Genomic DNA, 27,532 nt, shown 5'->3' with positions numbered 1-27,532 from the left:
AATCTGTCCTCCAGCTCTAATGTTAAAAATCTTGGTGTTATTTTTGATCAGGACATGTCTTTTATCCCCCACATTAAAAACGTTACTAGAACCTCCTTCCACCTGCATAATATCACTAAAATTAGAAACATCTCATCTAAAAATGATGCAGAAAAACTGGTCCATGCATTTGTCACGTCTAGACTGGACTATTGCAATGGTTTATTATCTGGGTGTCCAAATACTTCTTTAAAACGTCTTCAGTTGATCCAAAATGCTGGCAAGCAGGGGGAGCATGGGGGTGTTGGAAATGGAGTAGATTAATCTTCTGCCACCCCAATCATTTTGAAGAAACTTTACTTTTAAGGAATATAAAAACTAGCCGGCATATCCTGATGCATGCTCAATAATCCAGGTAGAAAAATCCAAAAAAGTTCAATCTGGTCCTTGGGCATAGTTTCTTCAAATGACAGAGGTGACTGGTTTACATATGGATTTCGACGTGGTAACCCAATTCACAAAAGGAACCTTTCTTCCACCTAGATGCAGCCACAAACCAAAATGAAAGTTGGTACCTCACCTATTTTTCCAGTTTATTTGTCCTGAACCTGGTTCTGCTAAAGGTTTCTTCCTCATGAGGGACTTTTTCCTTTCCACTGTCGCCTTCATGCTTGCTCAAGATGAGAGTCTGTGATGGAGTTCAACTCAGTCTGCTCTTCAGATAAATAGTGTTAAATTGTTATTTTTATATATGAATATTTGTGTTCAGTGCTCTGAGACGACTTCTGTTGTGACTTGGGGCTATATAAATAAATTGAACTGAATTGAAGTTATCCTGCTCACAGCATGCATGGACAGACAGATGAAGGGTACTTCCAATTCCCCCTCTTCACTCCGCAATGGGGAACAATAATATCCATTACAGAGTTTTAAGACTGAGTTTGTTTCAGCTCCTTGGGCTGATCAAGTCTTGTAGCTAAAAGACGAAACGTTTCAACTAAAAGAAACCGTCCAGAGGATCCAACTTAACTTTGCTGGATTTGTCTACCTGGATTATTGAGCATGAATGTGAATATTCATTACAGTTGAAAATCAATCCGGTTTCCAGTTCATTGTTTCAGAACCATTAATTACAGATCCTGTGAAGCTTGTAGTGAATCTCAGCTCTGTTAGCTTTAAAAATTTACTCTGATTTATCTTTGTGGTGAAGAACTTTCCAAATCTCACTGTTGTAGTTTCACTACAGGAAATCTTGTTTTCATGTTGTGAAACTACAAACTAACATTGTTGGCAACGGCATGCTTTGGAAGATGTTCTTCTAGTTTTGGTGCTAATACTTCTGATCACTGTTACAGTGTTCTGATGTGATGTGTGCCAACATGTCTGCTCACAGTACCAGTATCAGACAATGTTTTTCACACCTGAAAACATGTTTTATTTCAGCGTTGCTCATTGTTGAGAAGCCAAAGGGCTCTCTGATCATTTTCATGCATCGCCCTCCCAATCTGTAATAACTGATGAATATCCATCCATCCATTTTCTTCTGCTTATCCGGGGTCGGGTCGCGGGGCAGCTTAAGTAGGGAGGCCCAGACTTCCCTCTCCCCAGCCACTTGGGCCAGCTCCTCTGGGGGAATCCCAAGGCGTTCCCAGGCCAGCTGAGAAACGTATGCCCCTTTTGCACTGCCCCTAATCAGCCCCAACTCTGGGCAGCCCGCCACAGAAAGAACCCTTTTGCACCAGCCCTTTAGCTAGTAGTTTTAGCTGATTTGAGGCTGATTCAGGACCTCTTTTCATCCCTGCTTCTCTGGTGGGACCAAGCGAGCTCAACCGAGCTGAGTACGGACCAAACGTGATTGCAGGACTCTGATTGGTCTCTTGGGTTCTCTTGCAAACTCAAACAGGTTTTCTTCCAGAATGGTCCTGTATTTGGCCCCATCCATCTTCCCATCAATTCTGACCACTTCCCTGTCCTTGCTGACAAAAAGCAGGCCCAAACCATGATGCTGCCACCACCATGTTTGACAGTAGGGATGGTGTGTTCAGGGTGATGAGCTGTGTTGCTTTTACGCCAAACATATCGTTTTTCATTGTGGCCAAACAGTTCGATTTTGGTTTCATCTGACCAGAGCACCTTCTTCCACATGTTTGGTGTCTCCCAGGTGCTTGTGGCAAACTTTAAACAACACTTTTTATGGATATCTTTGAGAAATGGCTTTCTTCTTGCCACTCTTCCATAAAGGCCAGATTTGTGCAGTGTACTGATTGTTGTCCTATGGACAGACTCTCCCACCTCAGCTGTAGATCTCTGCAGTTCATCCAGAGTGATCATGGGCCTCTTGGCTGCATCTCTGATCAGTCTTCTCCTTGTTCCAGATGAAAGTTTAGAGGGACGGCCGGGTCTTGGTAGATTTGCAGTGGTCTGATGCTCCTTCCATTTCAATATGATTGCTTGCACAGTGCTCCTTGGGATGTTTAAAGCTTGGGAAATCTTGTTGTATCCAAATCTGGCTTTAAACATCTCCACAACAGTATCTCGGACCTGCCTGGTGTGTTCCTTGGTCTTCATGATGCTCTCTGCGCTTTGAACAGAACCCTGAGATTATCACAGAGCAGGTGCATTTATACGGACTTGATTACACACAGGTGGATTCTATTGATCATCATCAGTCATTTGGGACAACATTGGATCATTCATAGATCCTCACTGAACTTCTGGAGTGAGTTTGCTGCACTGAAAGTAAAGGGGCCCAATAATATTGCACGTCCCACTTTTCAGTTTTTTATTAGTTAAAAAAGTTTGACACATCCAATAAATTTCATTCCACTTCACGATTGTGTCCCACTTGTTGTTGATTCTTCACAAAAAATTTAAATTTTATCTTTATGTTTGAAGCCTGAAATGTGGCAAAAGGTTGAAAAGTTCAAGTGGGTCGAATACTTTCGCAAGGCACTGTATATATGCTTTTTAGTCTTTTGGTGTTTAGAGTCCCAAAGTCAAACATGCTTAAAGCGCCCCCCAATCTGAAACCTGTTTCTATAGCTGTGAACAGAGGACAGAGAATAAAGAGCTGCAGAAACTCACCAATAGTTTCCAGCAACTGCCCTGTGTGTTTTGCGTAGATGTTGTTGATCTGTTTTTTTAACTTCAAAATTTCCTCAGCCTGGATGGCGATGTCTGTGGCCTGACCCTGGATGCAAAAAGTTTGTGTTTTACACTTCGGTGTTGTTTTTCACTCTGGACATGTCTTAAAAGGTCTACTTACCCTGGCACCACCTGAAGGCTGGTGTACCATGATGCGAGCGTTGGGCAGTGAATGCCTCATGCCTGTTGTACCTGCTGCAAGGAGCAGGCTGCCCATGCTGGCTGCCTGGCCCACGCACCAGGTAGAGATGGGATTAAGGATGTACTGCATCGTGTCATAAATGGCTAGGCCTGCTGTTACTACACCGCCTAAATGAAGGAGAGTGCAGCACAAGTTTCAGAAACATGGAGAATTAGTTTATCCATAAATAAAAAGCACCACCTTCTAAACAGAAAAACAATTAAAAGACAGCATGCTGATGCAGCTGCTGCCAACATCTGTTATATTTTCAATGTTTCCAACATTCAGTCTACACTAAGAAAAAAGTTAAACATTTACCGTAATTGTCCATGTATATGCCGCTACTTTTGTCTCACACTTTGTATCCTGCAGTTTATATGCAGAAGTGTCTTATTTATGGATTTATTTCATGTTTTTCAAAATCTATATATTTTTTTATTTTATTTTGAAAAACATCCCGTTGTTTCTCAACAGTTTCCTGCCACTGGCTATGATTTACTTTTGACAAGGCTGGGTGCTCTTGGCTCCCAACTCCCCACCCCTATTGGGGGGCAGGCATTTGCAACATAAGCAGAATGCCTGCAGGTAATCAGATGTGCTATGTTCTATTTTGTGTATGCTACGCCCTTTAAAAGCTGTCGCTATTGGGTTTACCCGCACGCAGCGCGCTGAACACTGAAAACTTCTAGTCCACGCCCACCTGCTGTGTGGGCCCCACCTGGTCCATTATAAATTGTATCTGGACCGGAGCTCGACTCCCGTTTTTCTTCAGCCAATGCTAAGAACACTACTTCTATGAAACAATAATAGAAAGAAAAGAAGAATGATGACTTCAATTAAAGCAGCAAGCAGCATTGGAGGCCCTCGCAGCAAAGCACCGTTCCAGCCTTACGGCGACCGCGGGAGCTCCAGCTAGCCCACCCAGTCACCATCGCGAATGCACTCGTGCCAATCCCGTACGTGTTCACCACAACGCGTATTTCCCGAATCTTCGACATCGCCTTCCGTCCATGTCGTTACTTGTACAAGTACAAGTATAGGCAAAATCTGACCTTTCCAGACAGGAGTTATGGGGACTTCCTGTTTTGTGGCGAATGTTTGACAAGCACTTCCTTTATGCTTTTCAACATGTCATGTGTGGTAATCAACAGTTAGCGAACAAAGTTTCAGTCTAATATCTTACACAGTGTGAAGCTGGAAGTGTCATCCAATAATCGACCGTTTTTTTCTCTGAGTAGGTGGGGCTTAAGTGATAACATGAATCAACAATACCAATGTGCATACAAGTGCTCACTGATGAAGCACAAAAACTCAGGTTCAGATTGGATGATGCATCACTGAGATCCAACTGTTGGAATAATGTAGGGGGCGCACTTGCGTCCAATGTTAAAGAACAATATCAATGTGTCTAGACGTGGTCACTGATTATGCACAAAAATTCTAGTTCAGATTGGATGATGTATCACTGAGATATAACTGTTGGAATACTCTAGGGGGTGCACTTGAGTCAAAAGTTAAACAACAATACCAGTGTGTCTAGAAGTGCTCACTAATGTCGTACCCAAAATCTGGTGTAGATCGGATGCTATATCACTGAGATATAACTAATGAAATAATCTAGGAGGCGCACTTGAGTCATATGTTAAACCACAAAATCAATGTGGTCATTGATTATGCATAAAAAATTTGGTTCCGATCGGATGATGCATCACTGAGATATAACTGTTGGAATAATGTAGGGGGCGAACTTGAGTCAAATGTTAATGCACAATACCAATGTGTCTATAAGTGTTCACTAATGACACACCCAAAATCTGGATCTGAGATTAATTCTCATTATTACTGCAGCTTAACACGTACATCGCTGTGAATTAAACTAGAATCCATGTAACACTAACTTTAAGATATTAGTGTGTAAATTTATTTTATCTACTGTTAAAGACGGGAGCTGGCTGCGGGGTCACCGGACACGGAAACCCCCTCCAGCCCACGTCTCTCCCCCCGGCTCGAATCTCCCTCAGAAGTGGCAACTTTCATTATCAATAAATCAAGGAAACATCAATTAAGTTTTATAAATTATATTAAAATCAAGGCAGGAAAAGGTTACAATTCACAGCGCTAGTCTCTCTGGTCTGTGACGCGCTCACAAAACCTGAAGAGCCCCGATGTCCCGTGTCATTACTCATTTATGGGGTCCTAGACTCCTCCTTCGCAGAAGGGGAGCTCAACCTGTCAGTGTATGAGGGGTTGTGATTAAGTGTGATCTCAGTGGATCTTATGTGGTTCTGATGTGTTAGGAAATATGAGACAGTGCTTCAAAAGCCCTTCTACATGACGTGGCAAGCAGATTAAACTCTATTCCTTGACAGATATTGAATCCCAGGGTGACTCTTTTTAGAGTTGCTGGCCCAGTTTAACCCAGTCAGAACCGCGCCATAATTTCATTATAATCCCGTCTCTGAGCAAATCAAAACCATAGGACCAGTCTAGATAAAAATATCCAACACTATGTAGCTAGCTAAACTCAGAAGCTAAGGATTGACAGTAACAGATTAAGCTTAGCTTGTAAACAGTTCAACTAATGTTCACCGTTTGTTTATGTTCTTCTCACAGGAGCCTCTGACCCTGATGTGAGGACAGAGGCAGACTAAAGAAAAGCGAGATGGGGGCCACAGGACAGTCACAAACTTTGTTGTTAAAAGTTTGCTGCCTTTTTCTACAGTGGAGACTGCATGGTGGAGGTAAGTAAACTTTAAAGGATATTGTTGACCATTTATTTCTCAGCCTAGATAATGTTTTTGAGCAATAATAACACAACCATGTTATTGTTGATGTTTTGTGTTCTAATGTCAATTAGGGAGATGATAAGAGCCCTAAACTAGAGAATCACCGAGAAGATTCAGGAAGAGACACAGAGGTGCAGAAGTCTGACGTGTCACTTATTGTTTGCAACTGGTCTTTTGACTTGAAATTATTTGTTTATTTTTATGTAAGAAAACTGCTTGGAATAGAAATACCAAAGTAAAAAAATAAAACTCACAATTTGTACTGTAATGTGTAACTTAATTTTATTCTTGTTAGAATTAATAGTAATTACAAAATTGGTACCAAAAAAAGAACCATCCAGGAACCGACACCGAAGTGAAGGTACCGACACCGGTACTGATTTTTTTTTAGAAAGGTACCCAGCCCTAGGCATGGTAACTACAGCAGATTCAGGGGGGCGGGATTTTTCCTGCGGGTGCATGTAAACACAAAATCTGTTTGTGTCAACGCTGATCTTTTCCTCAAATTAACATACGAAAAAATGTCTATGTCTCCCCCAACCATGTCCGTGTAAATAGGGCCTTATTTTGAGTAGCCAAAATTAGCCCAAGGGAAGGAAAAAACAGGGAGTGAACTCCCCAGACCCATTGTGATCTGGTCGATAATTTCATTGGTCAGATTTTTTTTTTTTTTTACCTTTATTTATACAGGTAGTCTCATTGAGTCACGAGGACCCACCCCCATGAGAGGCGTGTATTGTGCAGCTATGTGAGCACCCGGGTGTGACAAGGCTATATGCTTTGGCGGCATGCAGCTCATTAGCCCATCAAAAAAATCCATAAATTAGTTGCAGCAATGGATAAGCTGCGATGTTCAAAGCGTGTGAAAAAAGTAGCAGCTTATAGACTGGAAATTACGGTACTTCCGCTTGCTTTCAACTATTCATTTATCTGAAGGCGTATGATGAGATGTACAAGAGGCTGGAGTGGATGTTGAGGAGGTCTTGTATTGACTGGCGAGACCAAGAGATAGGCTGAAAAGCAGGTTTTGCTTGTTAAAGACAGGAATGGTAATGTTCTAACAAGTGAGAAGAGTGACGGGAAGATGGAAAGAGTACTTTGAGGAGCTAATGAATGCAGAGAATGAAAGAGAAAGAAGAGTAGATGTCATAGAAACTGTGGACCAGGAACAACAAAGTCCATGCTCAATAATTAGATTAGTGAAGGTGAAGTCCAGAAAGCTTTGAAAAGAATGAAGAAGGGGAAGGCATTAGGATCTGATGACATACTAGTGGAGGTTTGGAAATGTCTTGGAGAGATGGCAGTGAGGTTTTTGACTCAAATATTCAATGTCATGGTTGAAGGTGAGAAAATGCCTGAGGAATGGAGAAGAAGTGTGCTGGTGGCCATTTTTAAGAACAAGGGTGATGTACAGAGTTGTAGCAACTACAGGGGAATTAAGTTGATGAGCCACACGATGAAGATCTGAGAGAGAGTTGTGGAAGCTAGACTTAAACGAGAGGTGACTGTCTGTGAGCAGCAGTATGGTTTCATGCCAAGAAAGAGCACCACAGATGCATCTTCACTTTGAGGATGCTGACGGAGAAGTACAGAGAGGGTCAGAAAGAACTCCACTGTGTCTTTGTGGATTTAGAAAAAGCATGTGACAGGGTGCCGAGGGAGGAGGTGTATGAGGAAATCTGGAGTGGCAGAGAAGTATGTTAGACTGGTACAGGACATGTATGAGGACAGCAGGACAGTGGTGAGATGTGCTGTAGGAGTGACAGATAGCTTCAAGGTGGAGGTGGGAGTGCATCAAGGATCAGCTCTGAGCTCCTTCTTGTTTGCTCTGGTGATGGACCGACTAACAGAGGAGGTCAGGCAGGAATCCCCATGGACTATGATGTTTGCAGATGACATTGTGTTCTGTGGTGAGAACAGGGAACAGGTGGAAGTCAGCTGTAGTAAGACAGAATACATGTGTGAATGAAAGGGAGGCAGTACCGCACAGGTTGAACAACTGGGAGATAAAGTTATTGTTCAGATGGTTTTAACCAACAGTTCAGTTTCAGCTTGTTTACCAGATTTCAGCACTCTGCATTCACACTGCATTTGCCAGAAAATGCTGTTTTCTTTTATGTTTGTTTTGTAATCTCTGGGAAACAGGATGACCAACATTTTTGAGGTGTTTTCAAACATTTGTCAATCCCTTCAGTCTTTCACTTCCTGCAAATTAAACGTCTCTCCTGAATGTTTCAAGTGTTCAGTGAGGGAGTGCCTTACCAGGACTGTTGATGTACATGTGGATGGGTTTGTTGTTGCTTTCTGACTGCAGAAAGAGCAGCTGGGCAATAACCAGACTGGCTACAGAATCATCAATCTGAACAGACAAGACAGGAGAGGTTATTCAGAATTATTTTATGTTTGTAGTGACGGTCAGTAAATATAGAAACACTTACAGGACCCATGACACAGATGATTCTCTCTCTCAGCAGGCGAGAGTAGATGTCATATGCACGTTCTCCTCTCCCCTAGACGAAGAACAAATCTGAAATGTTATTATTTTTAGTTGATCAATAAAGGTCTCAAGGGATATGCATTCCTTGACCAACAGCATGTTGGGCCACCTTACCCTGGCTTGGGTACTCGGGTCACGAAGTACAGACCCTTTCCAAAAAATAAGAATATCATGGAAAAGTTGTTTAACTTCATTCAAAAAGTTAATCTTTTATAGATGATAGATTCAGGGCCCACATTTAAACAATTTCAAGCATTTATTTGTTTATTTTTACATAATTTGAGCTTCCAGCTAATGAAACCCACACAAACAGGATTTCAAATAATTTAAATACTGTGAAGAAATCAGCCCAAATGTTGCAGGGCATGAATGTTTTAAACTGAGTATGACACACTAATCATCTACTAAACTCAAAGCACCTGCACAGGTCTCCCCAGGTGTCATTAAATTGTCTCAGTTCGGTTCAATATGGGGAAGACTGCAGACATAACAACTGGCTAGAAGACCATCATTGATACCCTCCATAGATGGATAAGCCACAAAAGTTCATAGCTAAGGAGGCTGGCTGTTCATAGAGTGCTGTATCCAAGCATATCAATGGAAAGTCTAGTGGAAGGGCAAAATGTGGCAGGAGAAGATGCACCAGCAAAAGAGATGACCGTGGGCTTCAGTGGATTATCAAACAAAGAAGATTCCAGAATCTGGCAGAGATCCAGAAAGAGTGGAATGAGGCGGGAGTCACAGCTTCAAAAACCACCACATTCAGACACATCCGGGAGATACCATACCATACCAATTTATTTACAGAGCACTTGCACTTAAAACAGCAACAAGGCCAACCAAAGTGCTGTACAAAAGAAACAAACAAGCACAGCGGACAGGAAAACATAAAATAAAAATATAGATACAAATAGCAGTGGATAATAACTAAATGGCCAACACTGTAGACTACAGACAGGATCAAAATAAATCCCACCATGTCAAAAGCAAGGGAATAAAAGTTGGTTTTCAGGTGAGACTGTGGGAGCCTGCCTGACACGCAGTGGCAACTCATTCCACAGTCTTAGACCTGCAACAGAGAAAGCCCTGTCACCTCTGAGCTTGCGACGGGTTTCTGGAACTGAAAGGAGCATCTGGTCTGCTGACCTCAGAGAGTGCGGTGAGACATATGGCTGTAGAAGATCAGTGAGATACGATGGGGCAGAACTGTTCAGTGATTTAAAAACAGACATGAGGATTTTGAACTGGATCCGAAGGTGGATGGGTAGCCAGTGCAGGGAGGCCAAAACTGGAGTAATGTGCTCTCTATGGCCTGTACCAGTTTAAAATCGGGCTGCAGCATTTTGGACCAATTGTAGACGAGCAATGGAAGATTGATTGATTCCAAACAGAAGCGCATTGCAGTAATCGAGCCTGGATGTTATGAATGCATGGATCACTGTCTCAAGATTATTTTTGGACAATATGGGCTTCAACTTAGACAGCTGCCTCAGCTGAAAAAAAACAGGATTTAACAATCATGTTTACATGACTGTTAAGTTTTAAGAAAGGGTCCATTATCAACCCCAAATTGGTGACTCTTTGTTTCTCAAACAGAGCTAGAGAGGAAAGGTCAATGCAGTGGTTCATGGACGTGCCATTGGGATGGAACAAGATAACTTCAGACTTCTTCTCATTGAAACTTAAGAAGTTTAAAGCCATCCAGTCCCGGATGTCAGCCAGGCAGTCAAGAAGAGGTTGAATAGAGCGTGTGCCTCTGTGCTTCAGGGGGGAAGTAAATTTGACAGTCATCGGCATAGAAATGAAAGGGTATGTTGTGATTACGGAAAATAGCACCTAGTGGCAGCAGGTATAAAGAAAAGAGAAGGGGACCGAGGATGGACCCCTGCGATACCCCCCACTGAAGTGCTGTCGATACAGAACTAAAATCTTTGATACTGACACAAAAGTTTCCATCAGAGAGGTGGGACCTAAACCAATTGAGGGCAGACCCTGTGATGCCCACCCACTGCTCTAGTCTAGAAATGAGGATCCCATGGTCTATGGTGTCGAAAGCAGATGTAAGGTCCAATAGGACAAGCAGCACAGAATCACCTGCATCAGTGGCTAGGAAAATGTCGTTAAAAACCCTCAGTAGAGCAGTTTCTGAGCTGTGGAGAGATTTGAAGCCAGACTGGAATAACTCTTGGATATTGTGATCCTCCAAGAAGCACTTCAACTGAGACTCAACTATTTTTTCCAGTAGTTTAGAGGTGAACGGGAGCCTGGAGACAGGCCGGAATTTGGACATGACTGAGGGGTCAAGGTTGGGTTTTTTCAGAAGAGGCTGGACAGCAGCATGTTTAAAAGGCATTTTGGCATTTCCTTCTCCCCAGTCTTCCTCCAGACTCTGGCACCTTGATTTCCGAATGACATGCAAAATTTGCTTTCATCCGAAAAAAGTACTTTGGACTACTGAGCAACAGTCCAGTGCTGCTTCTCTGTAGCCCAGGTCAGGCGCTTCTGCCGCCGTTTCTGGTTCAAAAGTGGCTTGACCTGGGGATTGCGGCACCTGTAGCCCATTTCCTGCACACGCCTGTGCACGGTGGCTCTGGCTGTTTCTACTCCAGACTCAGTCCACTGCTTCCGCAGGTCCCCCAAGGTCTGGAATTGGCCCTTCTCCACAATCCTCCTCAGGGTCCGGTCACCTCTTCTCGTTGTGCAGCGTTTTCTGCCACACTTTTCCCTTCCAACAGACTTCCCACTGAGGTGCCTTGATACAGCACTCTGGGAACAGCCTATTCGTTCAGCAATTTCTTTCTGTGTCTTACCCTCTTGCTTGAGGGTGTCAATGATGGCCTTCTGGACAGCAGTGAGGTCGGCAGTCTTACCCATGATTGCGGTTTTGAGTAATGAACAAGGCTGGGAGTTTTTAAAAGCCTCATGAATCTTTTGCAGGTGTTTAGAGTTACGTCGTTGATTCAGATGGTTAGGTTAATAGCTTGTTTAGAGAACCTTTTCATGATATGCTAATTTTTTGGGACAGGCATTTTGGGTTTTCATGAGCTGTATGCCATAATCATCAGTATTAAAACAATTAAAGACCTGAAATATTTCAGTTGGTGTGCAATGAATCTGAAATATATGAAAGTTTCATTTTTATCATTACATTATGGAAAATAATGACCTTTATCACAATATGCTAATTTTTTGAGAAGGACCTGTATATATATATATTATATATATATATATATATGTGTGTATGTGTATTAGGGCTGCAACAACGAATCGATAAAATCGATAAAAATCGATGATTAAAAGCGTTGGCAACGAATTTCATTATCGATTCGTTGTGTCGCGCGATTATGCGTCTTTCATGGCGCTGCGGAGCCGTTTCGTTTTGTTCACTGGCAGTTCATTGTCAATGTTGACTGACTGAATAAAGTTTGAAAAAAAAATGCAGCACGAGTTGAACAGAGCGAGGGGGGAGGAGGAAGCAGAGCAGAGGCTGTTTTTAAAGGAAATTTAAGTAAATTTTACAAATGACCGACGCAGCGAAAACTGTTCGACCCAAGTCCTCCAAAGTGTGGGAGAACTTCACAAAGATTAAAAATGAGGAACATGCAGCTTTGAAAATCGCCGACATGACACGGGAGAACCACGGAGATGAACGTAAACATGTCGGATTCACGAGGAGGAGGAAGGAGCTGCAGCTGATACAACTCATCATGTGTTGCAGGTGAGTCTCTACAATTTAACACATTGTTCTGTTTCCAAGAGAGAAAACGTAACGTCAGTCTCTCTGGTAGATGAAGCTGCTGTTTGTTTGTTTGTTTGTTATCTGATTAATTAATGACGGTGATAGAGAACGCGTGTTACTTTTTATTTAATTTAATTGGTACAAGCAGTGTTTAAATGTGATTTATAAATAAATCTAACACAAAGATAATAATTTAATGATTAAGCTTCAACTTTTAATTTGCTGGCAAAGTCTGAAGACACTGCAGGTATGGCAGGATGAATTGCATTTAAACAGGAATTAAAGTAATTTATTACATCTACTCAAATGTGTGTAATTAAGTATTTTATATATGTGTGTGTGTGTGTTTAATTGCTCTTTTAGCTACTTTTGCCTGAACCTAACACAGTTAGTGAAACAAGGCATTTCTTGAGTTGCTGTAAATTATGCTATAAAACATATTTACTCTCATTCCAGAAAACAACAACAAACAACAACAAACAACAACACTTCATGATGGACAGACACCATGGACACCACAGCAGCAGCTGTCTTCACTGAAACATCCTGAACATGATCATCACTGACATGAGGCCTCTGTCGATGGTTGAAGACGAAGGCTTCACTACAATAATCCACACTTTTAATCCAAGTTACAATAATCCACACTTTTAATCCAGGTTACAATAATCCACACTTTGAATCCAGGTTACAATAATCCACACTTTTAATCCAGGTTACAATAATCCACACTTTTAATCCAGGTTACACTCTTCCCTCAAGGACACATTTTACAAAGTAGCTACATATTGTGCAGGTATAAAGATACATTTGTATATATATTTGTGTACATTTATTTTTTTAAGCTATTTGACTAACTTTTATTTTTAATTATTCAATATTTTACTAACAGAATAGTCAAACAGCAACCTGTTTTTGTGTGAATTGCTATGTCAGTCAAATGTTCAATTTTGGAATAAAGGGGTGGAAATTAAAACGTTGGGGTTTTTTTGCCGATTCATCGATTAATCGAAAAAATAATCGGCCGATGAATCGATTATTGAAATAATCGTTAGTTGCAGCCCTAATGTGTATATACACACACACAAACACACACACACACACACACTATATTGCCAGAAGTATTCGCTCACCTGCCTTGACTCACATATGAGCTTAAGTGACATCCCATTCCTAATCCATGGGGTTCAGTACGACGTTGGTCCACCCTTTGCAGCTAGAACAGCTTCAACTCTTCTTGAAGACTGGCCACAAGGTTTAGGAGTGTGTTTATGGGATTTTTGACCATTCATCCAGAAGTGTATTTGTGAGGTCACATGCTGATGTTGGACGAGAAGGCCTGGCTCTCAGTCTCCACTCTAATTCATCCCAAAGGTGTTCCATCGGGTTGAGGTCAGGACTCTGTGCAGACCAGTCAAGTTCATCCACACCAGACTCTACTATGCATGTCTTTATGGACCTTGCTTTGTGCACTGGGGCACAGTCATGTTGGGAAGAGGAAGGGGCCAGCTCCAAACTTTTCCCACAAAGTTGGAACATGGAATTGTCCAAAATGTCTTGGTATGCTGAAGCAGTCAAGAGTTCCTTTCACTGGAACTAAGGGGCCAAGCCCAGCTCCTGAAAAACAACCCCACACCTTAATCCCCCCCTCCACCAAACTTTACACTTGGCACAATGCAGTCAGACAAGTACCGTTCTCATGGCAACCGCCAAACCCAGACTCGTTCATCAGATTGCCAGATGGAGAAGCACGATTCGTCACTCCAGAGAACGTGCCTCCACTGCTCTAGAGTCCAGTGGCGGCGTGCTTTACACCACTGCATCCGACGCTTTGCATTGCACTTGGTGATGCATGGCTTGGATGCAGCTGCTCCACCATGGAAACCCATTCCATGAAGCTCTCTGTGCACTGTTCTTGAGCTAATCTGAAGGCCCCATGAAGTTTGGAGGTCTGTAGTGATTGACTCTGCAGAAAGTTGGCGACCTCTTCGCACTATGCACTTCAGCATCCGCTGACCCTGCTCCATCAGTTTACGTGGCCTACCACTTTGTGACTGAGTTGCTGTCAATCCCAAACACTTCCATTTTCTTATAATACAGCTGACTGTGGAATATTTAGGAGAGGAAATTTCATGACTGGATTTGTGGCATAGGTGGCATCCTATCAGTTCCATGCTGGAATTCACTGAGCTCCTGAGAACAACCCATTCTTTTACAAATATTTGTAAAAAGAGTCTGCATGCCGAGGTGCTTCTTTTTATACACCTGTGGCCGTAGAAGTGATTGGAACACCTGATTCCGATCATTTGGATGGGTGAGCAAATACTTCTGGCAATGTAGTGTGTGTATATATATATATATATATACACACACACACATACATATATACAAATACTAAAATGAATGAAATACTACTTGTACTACTATCCCTACTTCATGGTTTTTCACTTATTGCGGGGCTTCGGGGTACGGGTCCCCTGCGATAAACGAGGGACTACTGTAACTCCAAAAGTTAATCAGTTTTAAATCCACAACCAACGGTTACTGTCTGGGAGTTTCATTAAAATCCGTCCTCTGGTTCATAAATATTTAGCTAACAGACAAACAAGGTTGACTTTCATAGTGAAGATGAAGGTTTTAAGCAGACCTTTGTAATAAGTAGCACCTGAGGGATGTGCTGTGATTGACTGTCAGCTACAAACACACCAGAGTTTGGCTCATCGTCTGTAAACTTGACTTCATTTTGTGCTCTCTATGGTGAGCTGGTTGTGGCAGACATGTTGAATAATTCCTGAAGGTTTTAATAAAATATGTCCAGGGTTTTAGGAGATATTTTGCTAACAGACAGCAAACATGCTCTACAAACACTGACAAAAACTTGAAGGTTTGGCAGTGGGACAAAATAAAACCATTTTCATGTTGAGGTGAACAGAAAACCTGCAGAAAGAATTTATTTAGATCTCTGCACGCTTTGAGCCAAGGCTCTGACATTTGTTTTTATTCTGGACATAACGACGGTAAGAAAACAAAAAAAACCTAACTTTATATTTTGTTCATCAAGGTAAAGTTTTGTAAATGGTAGACAAGAAAAAGGAACAGGTTCAGTCTCACCGTCTGCTCCACAACAATCGGTATCAAAGGACTCCTCCATACAGGACTGTGGTGGATCGACCTGAACCTGGCCACGCTCAGCACTTTCTGAAACACACACACACCATTTATGAGTTTTAAACAATCCAGGCTTTATTTAACAACAAACCCCAATTCCAAAAATGTTGGGATGGGCTACATGAAATATTTTGCAAGACAAGATGAGAACTTTATTCCAATCTCATAAAATCATTTATTTACAACGGAACACGGTAAACATAAACGTTTAAATTTTAAAAAGTCTACCACATTGTGGAAAAACAAATTGTTATAATTTGGTGGTAGAAGGACAATGGCAAAAAGAAGCTGTAAAAGTATGAAGTATGAATAAGAAACAACTGGAAGTGCATCCTGATGGTGCTCAATAATCCAGGTAGATAAATCTAACAAAGTTGAGTCAGGTCCTCTGGACAGATTCTTCTTCTTGACACGTTTCATCTTTTGTCCAAAAGACTTCTTCAGTCTGAGGAGCTGCAACAAACTCAGTCTTATAAATAGCACCTTCTTATAGTGGATCAACCAGTTTATTGTTGACATCCAGAACTAGCTGTTCACATGATCAAGGAGGACCATCAGTCTAACAACCGATTGTTAGTGCCCTGATGGCCGCTTGCTATTCACAGAGGGAAGAACTGGAAGAGCATTTTGCAACTAATTGGGTTCGTTGGTAACAGATCAGTAAATGGACTGTGTATAACAAACGGCACACGGATGTCCCCCGTATCTGAGGGATTTAAATACTGAGTATTTGATGTTTACTAGATGAGTGTTTTTCTGGACTGGAATTGATCAGGCGATGTAAGTAAATCTTAATGCAGGACTGGTCAACTAAACTGCTCAGGGGGCCACAGTTACTGAAAGCCAGCAGCTCAGGGGCCGGACATCCAGCCGGTATTGTTTTATGGTTTAAAATCTAGTTTTATTTAAAAATGAACCCACTGGTGGGCCAAACTGAGTTCATCCGTGCACCTTTCTATCTTATCAAGATACTGAAAGCGCTTTGCAACACAATCTGCGCCTCAGTTATCCATTCATGCAGCACTCTACTAGATCTCTACAAAGAATAACCAGAGCTTTATCACATTCATTTTTTCCATTTACCCTTTATTTATACAGGTAGTCTCATTGAGTCACGAGAACTCATTTTCAAGAGAGACCTGTTTTTGGAAGTAGATGGTGGAAGTTAAGGGCCTTGCTCAGGGGCCCAGAGTGAGGCAAATGACGGTGGAGGCAGGTGTGGGCGTTTCACTTTTTCCACCCACATTTTGATGTTGACGGCACCGGGAGTTGAACCTGCGACTTTTCGATCACAGGCCCATCTTCTCTAACCTCTGCGCCACCATTCAACATTCATACACTGAGGGACACACATCGGAGGCAATGAGGGGTTCAGTGTCTTGCCCAGGGACACTTCAGCATGTGACTGCTGGTGGAATCAAACCCCCAACTCTTGCACTGGAGGACGACTGCCAGGGTGGCCATCACCATAGAGTAATCTTTGGCCACTTCAGTCCTTTGAGGAAACTTTTAGACAATATAAATACTAGAAAGCATAGCTTTATAGGGGGCCAGTTTATATAAATATATGGTGGTGGCCATCTTTGATTTTGACTAGGCAACCTAATTTTCTAAAAGAACATGTCTTGTGCCTAGATGCAGCCACACACCAAAATGGAAGTCGGTACCTCACTATTTTTCATGTTCATATATATATATATATTTATTTATATTATATTATATTGATATTGTTTATCTTATATATTGTATTGTTTATTAACATTTTAGGAACTTGTGTGAAATCTTTAAATCTTTTTATCTGTTGCTGCTGATACACTGGAATTTCCCATCCGTGGGACAATAAAGACTGTTTCTATTCTACTCTCGCATTGGAGGACGACTGCTCTAACCACTCAGCCACAGCCACCCCCCACATTTTTACATATCACAAACAATTTTTTAAGTTAATCGGAAAATTACAACATATTTAGGCCAACATGTTCAACTAATCATGGATCCCTTTAAGAAATTCTCATTCACATTCAAGTCACATTCACAGGCAGCTGATCCGTGCACTCATGTTGACTGATCCGTCCACAGCTGGTGGCTTGTGCACGTGTATTTGACAGTCTGTAAGTTTCAAGGATTCAAGGTTCTTTATGTGTCATACACACCACGTGGTACATGTGGTGGAATGAAATTGTGTACACAGGGTCCCAGCTACATCCAACTAAAGTATAAAATATAAAAGAAAACAGTAATGAGATCTAAGATATGAACTAAGAAAAATGTTAACTAAAAATACACTAAGCACTAGTAGTAAAAAAACAATACGCCGAACAGCAGCACGAACATGAGTCTGTGTGAGCAGATGAGTACGAATGAACACAGCAACATGAAACAGATCAGCAGCAACATGAAACAGATCAGCAGCAACATGAAACAGATCAGCAGCAACATGAAACAGATCAGCAGCAACATGAAACAGATCAGCAGCAACATGATGTGATTTTTCACAGTGATTATCTTGATTAGAGATTCGTGTCTAACAGCTTCAGGGTAGAAGCTGTTCCTCAGCCTAGTGGTTCTACACTTAAGTGTGGTGCAAAGTCAAATGTGTAGTGGTACACTTGTGCGACAGCTTTTGACTGATTTATCTTCATAGAAAAGGCACAATTATTGCATAAAGTATAAACAGGGTTTAGAACGTCGTATGTTCCCATCCAGAGTTAATTTTCAGGGTAGGCCTTGCATATTTCAGCAAAACAATATCAAACCTGCATGCTGCATTTACAACAACACGGCTGTGTAGCGGAAGAGTCCAGGTGCTGAACTGACCTGCCTGCAGTCCTGATCTCTCATAAACTACATGTGATGAATCACAAAACAGAAAATCAACCAAAGATGAGGCCCTACAGCTGAACATCTTGAATCTTACACCAGACCAGAATGGGACAACATTCCCTCTAGAAACTGGTCTTCTTGGTTGAGGGTGTTCCCACCCTGTTTTTAAAGGAGGGGGTGCTTGGGGGTGTTATTAAACCTGGAACAACCTCTGAGATGTGCTGCTATCAAACTCAAGCTATAAGGAAACAGAGAAACAATACAACACGTGAGCATTAATTTGGTTTTTAAACGAGGGCTACATGGGGTGACAGTGTGTACGGTCATGAACTTTCTTTACTGGGTTGGAATAATAATGGGAATCTGCATTTATCGTGAAAATAACCCAGAAATCATTTCGTTATATGTTCAACTTCTGTTTTGAGCCGAGACAAAACTTTAAACTTTGGCTGCTCGACTTACCTGCAGATGCAAATAATAATAACACACTTTGACAACTTTCTGATGCTTTGAACCGACACATTCTTAAAAAACATGAATGTTGTAGACTGAACTTCTTCTGCTCGAGTCCAGTCTCGGTGATTCTGACACAAACTAGCTTAAAACAGCCGCTAAGCTAACAAACAGCCACCGACAACAATCTGTTGTTGTGACCTTGTTCTCACTGACGACAAGTTCTTATTATAAAATAAAATATTAGTACTCACCCGTAGGAGCATTTTGAAAGATTGTCACCCTCTCTCTGACCCCAGTAACACCGGAAGAAGTTGTGGCTTGTTGACCTATGACAATGTGTCGTCATTTCCGTCGTTTTCAACGGCACTGGCGAGTTATGTAATGTTATATAACAATTGTTATATCATATAACAATATAACATGTAATATTACATGTCATGTTTTTAAACGATATGTAATACTGACACTGCGAAGCTTGAGTATGAGGTAATGCTTCCTTTCTTGAGGGTTCAGATATTCTCTACCGCCCCCTGCTGGTAGAACAATAAGTTTTTATATTTAACAGTGATTAAAGAACAAGTTTCAAGTCAACTTTATTGTGTGTGAATGCTTCAACAGAAGCATGCACACTAGCGATCCTGTTTATATTTGTGTGAATGCATACTACTGGGATTCAATTTTTCTTCCATACGTTTTTCGGCATCTAACTACTCCCCCAGTTTTTGTGCTGTTTCAACAAATCATAAATCAAAATCCAACATTTTTCAGTCAGGTCATCTGGACAGTTTCTTTTTTGTGCTGAAACTTTTCACCTTCGATCCGGAAGGCTTCATCAGTCAAGGAAACACACAACACAAAACTGATTCTTCCCCCAACAGTTTACTCCAAAGTGGAACAAACTAGTAATGTTGGTGCTAAGATGGTCTCTTTGGTACGCCCCTCCTCCATTGCCGGCCCTCTTCCTTGTTGACAGTCGTGTCAAACTGGTTGAAAACAACAAAGTCCATGCTCAATAATCCAGGTATACAATCCAACATTTTTCAGTCAGGTCATCTGGACAGTTTATTTTTTGTGCTGAAATGTTTTACCTTCGATCCGGAAGGCTCAGCCACACACACACACACACAATCCAAAAAATAATAAATCTGGAAATCACAATGTATGATTTTTTAATAATTTATTTGTGTTTTACTGCTGCAAATAAGTATTTGAACACCTGCCAATCAGCAATAATTCTGGCCCTCAAAGACCTGTTAGTCCTCCTCCACTCCACTTCTTATTCTAAATTAGAAGCACCTGTTTGAGGTCGTTAGCTGTATAAAGACACCGGTCCACCCCACACAGTCAGTAAGACTCCAACTACTAACATGGCTAAGACCAAAGAGCTGTCCAACGACCTCAGAGACAAAATTGGGGGAGTGGTGGTGGCAGAGGTTAGAGAAGGTGGGCCTGTGATCGGAAGATTGCCGGTTCAAGCCCCGGTACCGACAACATCAAAAATGTGGGTAGGGTAGGTAAAGCACCCACACCTGCTCCGACCCTCATTTGCCCCACTCTGGGCCCATGAGCAAGGCCCTTAACCCCCCTCTGCTCCCTAAACAGGTCTCTCTTGAAAATGAGTTCTTGTGGCTCAATGAGACTACCTGTATAAATAAAAGGTTAAAAAATAATTAAATTGTAGACCTCCACAAGGCTGGAAAGGGCTACGGGGCAATTGCCAAGCAGCTTGGTGAAAAAAGATCAACTATTGGATCAATTATTAGAAAATGGAAGAAGCTAAACATGACTGTCAATCTCCCTCAGACTGGGGCTCCATGCAAGATCTCACCTCGTGGCGTATCATTGATCCTAAGAAAGGTGAGGAATCAGCCCAGAACTACACGGGAGGATCTGGTCAATGACCTGAAGAGAGCTGGCACCACTGGTTCCAAGGTTACTGTGGGTAATACACTAAGACGTCATAGTTTAAAATCATGCATGGCACGGAAGGTTCCCCTGCTTAAATCTGCACACGTCCAGGCCCGTCTTAAGTTTGTCCATGACCATTTGGATGATTCAGAGGAGTCATGGGAGAAAGTTATGTGGTCAGATGAGACCAAAATAGAACTTTTTAGGCCCGAGCAGCAAAGCGCTGCGAAGGCCTATTGTAATCGTTCTGTTCAGGTCCGAGCTACAATTTTTTCCGCCAAATGAATTGGTGTTTTGGGGGCCTTAGCATATCCCAAAAGTCACCAAATTTGGCGGACGCATCAGGACTGGTGAAAAATTATGTATTTTAAGCGCGTGGCAAAAATCGCAACAGAAACGGCTCAAGAGCGCCACCTAAAAATTTTCGAAATACCCTCCGCCTTAACCTTAGTTTGTCGTAGAAACATGAAATTTAGTACACTTGTCCAACTCCCCAAGATGCACAGAGAACCCTCTGGCACCAACGTTGTACAATAAACAGGAAGGCAGCCGTTTTGGAATGCCCGCACAATTTTCACACCTTTTGGGCAGTTTACAGCCTCAGCATTTGAATGAACTCCTCCTAGGGATTTCGCTCAATCTGTTTCAAACTTGGCCATTTTGGTCAAAAGGCATGGGGGACGCAAAGTTTTCTAAACAGTTCGTTTCGGAGCATGCTGAAGGGGCGGGGCCAGACCTCAAAGTTTGACATCTCGCCATAAAAACAAAACGCTAATATCTCCTACATGAAAACTGTCTGAGACATCAAACCTTCAGTGATTGATCCACATCTGGTCCCCTGTAAGACTGAATGGTCAAATCAATTTCAATTCAATTCAGTTTATTTATATAGCGCCAAATCACAACAAAGTTGTCTCAGGGCACTTTACAGGAACATTCACATACATAAAAGCCAGATAGTAAAGTTCTCTATCTAAGGAATCCAGCAGACAAGTTGAATCTTGGCTTTGTTGCAGTCTCCCATCCTGAGCAAGCACAGTGGCAACAGTGGAAAGAAAAACTCCCTTTTAAAAGGAAGAAACCTCCAGCAGAACCAGGCTCAGGACAAGCGGCCATCTGCTTTGACCAGCTGGTTGAGAGGACAGGAAGGAGAGACAGACGAACACAGAATGGTAGGTCCATGTATAGGTCCAGGTAAAGGTCCAGGTGTATCTGAAAGACAAAAAAAACACATGTTAAGGATAGAAAAAATAATTACAAATACAAAACAGGTTGAGCAGAGTAAGTAAAGACAGTAGCAGAGTGAAAATTGTGGTCAGTTTGTCCTCCAGCAGTCTAAGCCTATAGCAACATAACTAAGGGACAGCTCAGGAAACCGAAGCCGACCCTTACTTTAGGATTTATCAAAAAGGAAAGTCTTGAACCTAGTTTTAAAACTGGATAATGTGTCAACCTCACGGACAGAGATTGGAAGTTGGTTCCACAAGAGAGGAGTCTGATAAAAAAAAGATCTGCCTCCCATTCTGTTTTTGTAAATTCTAGGAACCACAAGTAAACCTGCAGCCTGAGAGCGAAGTGCTCTGTTAGGAAAATCCATCCAACCATCCATTTTCTTTACCCGCTTATTCCATTTTGGGTCACGGGGGTCGCTGGTGCCCATGTCCAGCGATCACTGTGCGAGGGGCGGGGTACACCCTGGACGGGTTGCAAGTCCATCACAGGGACACATAGAGACAAACGAGACAAACAACCATTCACTCTCTCACTCACACCTAGGGACAATTTAGAGTTACCAATCAGCCTAACATGCATGTTTTTGGTCTGTGGGAGGAAACCGGAGGACCTGGAGAAAACCCACGCATGCACGGAGAGAACATGCAAACTCCACCCAGAAAGGCCCCTGGACCGGGGTTTGAACCAAGGACCTGCTCGCTGAGAGGCAGCAGCTCTACCAGTTGCGCCACCGTGCTGCCCTTGTTAGTAAAATATGGAACAATAAGATCTGTAATATAAGATGGAGCCAGGTTGTTGAGAGCTTTGTAGGTTAGAAGTAAGATTTTGAATTCTATTCTGAATTTGACAGGGAGCCAATGGAGAGAAACTAAAACTGGAGAAATATGATGTCTCCTACTAACTCTGGTTAAGACTCTGGCAGCAGCATTTGGGATCAACTGAAGACATTTTAAAGAAGTATTTGGACATCCAGATAATAAACCATTGCAATAGTCCAGTCTAGACATGACAAATGCATGGACCAGTTTTTCTGCATCATTTTTAGATAAGATGTTTCTAATTTTAGTGATATTACGCAGGTGGAAGAAGGCAGTTCTAGTAACGTTTTTAATGTGGGGGATAAAAGACATGTCCTGATCAAAAATAACACCAATATTTTTAACATTAGAGCTGGAGGACAGATTAATGCCATTTAAGGAGGGAGAAAAACTGAAAAATTTATTCTTAAGGTGCTCAGGTCCAAAAACCAAAACCTCAGTCTTGTTTGTGTTCAAAAGGAGAAAATTAAGGGTCATCCAGGTTTTTATGTCTTTAAGACATGCTTGTAGTCTAAGTAGCTGATTGGATTCATTGGGTTTAATGGACAAATATAATTGTGTGTCATCAGCATAACAATGAAAATTTATCCCATGCTGTTTAATAACTTTACCTAATGGAAGCATATATAAAGTAAAGAGTATTGGCCCAAGCACTGAGCCCTGAGGAACTCCATGACTAATTTTGGTGTATGAAGAATCAGAATCAGAATAAACTTTATTGGCATTGCACCGAGATACAACGCGAATATGTACGTACAGTCGTCCGAAGATGGGCAGAGTGCACGAAGCTGCGGCTATAAATAATTAGCACGGCCTTCTTATTCTTATTCAGAATAATATTTTGCTTAGATAAGAAAAGGAAAGAAAACATGAGGAGAGACAGTATAAAAAAAAAGATCTCTCACACCGTGTCCTAGACAGGCAGGACAGACAATTTGAGGCATCAAAAAAACCTACCACAGCAAAGCAACATAAACAGACGTTATACATTTACATATAGGCGGTGAAAACATAGAATTTTTAAGGGAAAGTCGTAGCATAGTCCAGAGCCCCCCCTCAGCCATTGTCCAGATAAGAGGTGACATTCATCTTCAGCTCTGTTGAGGTTCTGTTACATGTCCATGGCCTTGGGGAAGGGAGGGGTGATGAAACAGGCCACAGTTTGGGTCAGGCAGAACTCGTAATTGTTGTTTCTGCCTTTAAAGTCTCGCTGGTACATATTATCTGATGGAAACTCCAAAACAACCGAATTGATCCTTTACTCTAAAAGTCGAGCTCACAGCTTCTCCAGATTATTCCAGCATTCATGAGTGCTGCCAGGGAGAACACAGTCCTGATACAGCTGCTCCAATTCCCTGTCACAGCTCCACATTCAGTCCGAGCACTGTCAAGCTTCAACACCTCCACACGAATTTGTAGACAACCAGATTTCACCAATCCAAACAGTAGAATCTAGTTGTCATCATGAATCCAATTTGTTCCTTAGAGGTGGAGGGTCCTCCTTACCCTGACTCCTGTCAGGAGAAGTTGATCGATTTTGTTGAGAGACCAGCTGATCCTTCCAATTAAGAGGTATGCAGGAAAAAAAGAGGCTTTTTTAAGAGTTCACAGGACAAAAGAGCGCAGCAGGCAAGTGTGTGTGTGTGTGTGTGTGTGTGGGGGGGGGGGGGAAACACGTCTGGTTTCACCGTAGAATAGCAGGAAAAAAAAAGAAGATTTATTATTTACATTTACAAACTGGAATCTATCAGATAGATATGATTTAAACCATTTTAGAGCCGTTCCTGTAATCCCAATATCATATTCAAGCCTCTGTAGTAAAATATTGTGATCAACTGTATCAAATGCAGCACTGAGGTCTACCAGGACCAGTATAGACACAAGTCCATTGTCTGAGGTCATGAGAATATCATTAGTGACTTTTACTAGTGCTGTTTCTGTGCTATGATGAGCTCTAAACCCTGACTGAAACTCTTCAAACAGATTATTTTATTGTAGATGTTCACGCAACTGACCTGCAACTATTTTCTCTAGAATTTTTTTAATGAAAGTTAGATTAGATATAGGTCTATAGTTGGCCAGAATTTCTGAATCAAGATCAGACTTCTTAAGAAAATGTTTAATTACAGCAACCTTAAAGCTCTGTGGTACATAACCATCCATTAAAGACAAATGAATTAAATCCAAACTGTGGACATTAATTAGGGGAAATACCTCTTTAAACAGTCTGGTTGGGATGGGATCTAGCAAACATGTGGATGGTTTGGATGAGGTTATTATAATTGACAATTCAGAGAGCTCAACAGGACAAAAACTGTCCAAACATAAATCAGGCTCAAATGAAATTTTTAAAGTTGCCTCATTTGACAGGGGACTAGAGATAGTAGAAGGAAGGATGGTTTGAATTTTCTCTCTAATTGAAATAATTTTATTTATAAAGAATCTCATGAAGTCATCACTACTTATAGTTGTAGGGATACATGGTTCAACAGAAATGGGACTTTTAATTAGTCTAACAATCGTACTAAACAGAAACCTAGGGTTATTTTTATTCTCCTCTATTAAAGATGAGTAATATAAAGTTCTAGCATTACGGAGAGCTTTTTTATATGTTAGCAGACTATCTTTCCAAGTTAAATAAAATTCTTCAACATTAGTAGAGCGCCATTTTCTCTCCTGGTTTCTAGATGCCTGCTTTAAAGTACGTAACTCAGAATTGAACCAAGGAGCCAGTTGCCTCTGATTGATTATTTTCTTCACGACATAACTTAAGCCACGCCCCCTGACAACAGGAAATATAAAGTAAAGTTTTACTTTGAACAATCCCTATCTGACCCCTGTTACCTGATCAGCATGGTAGTGTGTCCAGTGACCGAAGACATGCTGGTGTAACTTGCTTTCCAACACTGACAGTTTTGGGTGGAGCATGTGGGCGGCGTGGCGTGGCGAAATAAGACGTAACGCCGTCGCCATACGTTTGGCTCTAAATTCCACAGTTTTGAAACAAGGTGCACCAAAATCAATATAATCGATCATTATCCACCCCTTGAACAGGAATCCATGATAATTGACCAATAGCGTCCACAGCGCCCCCTACAATATTTTAAAACCTCAGCCCCAAGCCATTTTTGGACCGATAATTCTGAAACTCAGTGAACTTCTGTATCTTCTCAGGACCTATGAAAAAGTCTTTTGGAGCTATGGTCCAAACTCAACAGGAAGTCGGCCATTTGGGGTCAAAGTGTCATTTTTAGGCATTTCTAATGGCAAATTTTAACAAACTCCTCCTAGGGATTTTGAGTGATTGCCTTCAAACTTGGTTAATATGCTCTTAACACATTGGGGAGTAAAAGTTATCAAAAGCGTGCGTTTTCGAATATGTTAAAGGGGCGTGGCCAGGCCTCAAAGTTGCGCTTCACACCATAAATTTCTAAACGCTGTAACTTTCACATTGAAAGACCGAAATGCACGAAACTTGGCATGACTCATCCCGGTTGGATGTCCGATGATCCACTGTGGTCATATTTTGATGTCATCAAAGCCCCGCCTCCTCAGAACAGGAAGTCTCTTTTTTTAAATTGGCATGCTCCCTCTTTGACACCATTGCGCCCACCTAATCAGGATAATCCTGTGTTAGAAGACAGATAATATGGTCTGACTTGATTTAAAGTGCAAACAGCTTTTGCTTGAGGATGTGGGCGTGGCGGCATGGCAAATTAAGAAGTGACGCCGTTGCAATACGTTTGGCTCTAAATTGCACAGATTTCAGCCGAGGTGCAACAAAATCACTATGATCGATCATTATCCGCCCCTTGAACAGGTATCCATGATAAGTGGCCAATGGCCTCCACAGCACCACCTACATTATTCCTACAGTTATAGCTCAGTGATACAACATCCGATTTGCACCATATTTATTGTGCGTCATCAGTGAGGACTTTTAGACACATTGATTTTGTGGTTTAACATATGACTCTAGTGCACCCCCTAGATTATTTCAACAGTTAGATCTCAATGATACATCATCCTAGCCGCACCAGATTTTTGGTGCGTAATCTGTGAGCATTTTTAGACACATTGGTATTGTTGTTTAACATATGACTCAAGTGCGCCCCCTAGATTATTCAAACTGTTATATCTCAATGATATATTATCCAATCTGCACCAGATTTTGTTGGGGCGTGATCAGTTAGCACTTGTATATACATTTGTGTGGTTATTTAACATTTGACTTGACTGCGCCCCTAGATTATTCCAAAAGTTATATCTCAGTGATATATCATCTGATCTGAACCAGATCAGATTTGGGTGTGTCATTAGTGAACACTTATAGACACATTGGTATTGTTCTTTAACATTTGACCCCTTCATTATTCCAACAGTTATATCTCAGTGATACATCATCCGATCAGAACCAGATTTTTTGTGCATAATATGAGCACGTCTAGACACATTGATATTGTGCTTTAACATATAACTCCATTGTGCCCTCTAGATTATTTAATCAGTTATATCTCAGTGATATATCATCTGATCTGGGCCAGAGTTTTGGTGCATCATTAGTGTCCACTTCCAGACACTCTGGTATTGTTGTTTAACTTTTGACTTCAGTGCACCCCCTAGATTATTCCAACAGTTATATCTCAGTGAAATATCATCCAAAATGTACCAGATTTATTGTACGTGATCAGTCAGCACTTATAGACGCATTGATGTTGTTCTTTAACATTTGACTCAAGTGCGCCCCCTACATTATTCCAACAGTTATATCTCAGTGATACGTCATCCAATCGGAACCAG

At 41.6% G+C, this 27,532-nt stretch overlaps 1 protein-coding gene across 1 annotated transcript; it reads right to left on the bottom strand.

Annotated features, from left to right (window-relative positions):
• Positions 1-3,063: 3,063 nt before the first annotated feature.
• LOC119422039 (caseinolytic mitochondrial matrix peptidase proteolytic subunit) lies at positions 3,064-19,093 on the bottom strand (the record flags this gene model as incomplete). The annotated part of the gene is given in 6 exon segments (XM_037689381.1): positions 3,064-3,169; positions 3,245-3,432; positions 8,353-8,449; positions 8,529-8,600; positions 15,438-15,524; positions 19,025-19,093. Coding segments are annotated over 6 exon segments (562 nt in total), but the record flags the coding sequence as incomplete, so codon positions are not given.
• Between the last annotated feature and the right edge of the window lie 8,439 nt (positions 19,094-27,532).

Source organism: Nematolebias whitei, chromosome 15 (assembly GCF_014905685.2).
Source record: "Nematolebias whitei isolate Nwh7 chromosome 15, NemWhi1, whole genome shotgun sequence".
NCBI classification, from domain to species: Eukaryota; Metazoa; Chordata; class Actinopteri; order Cyprinodontiformes; family Rivulidae; genus Nematolebias; species Nematolebias whitei.
This window is presented reverse-complemented; position numbering and strand designations above follow the sequence as displayed.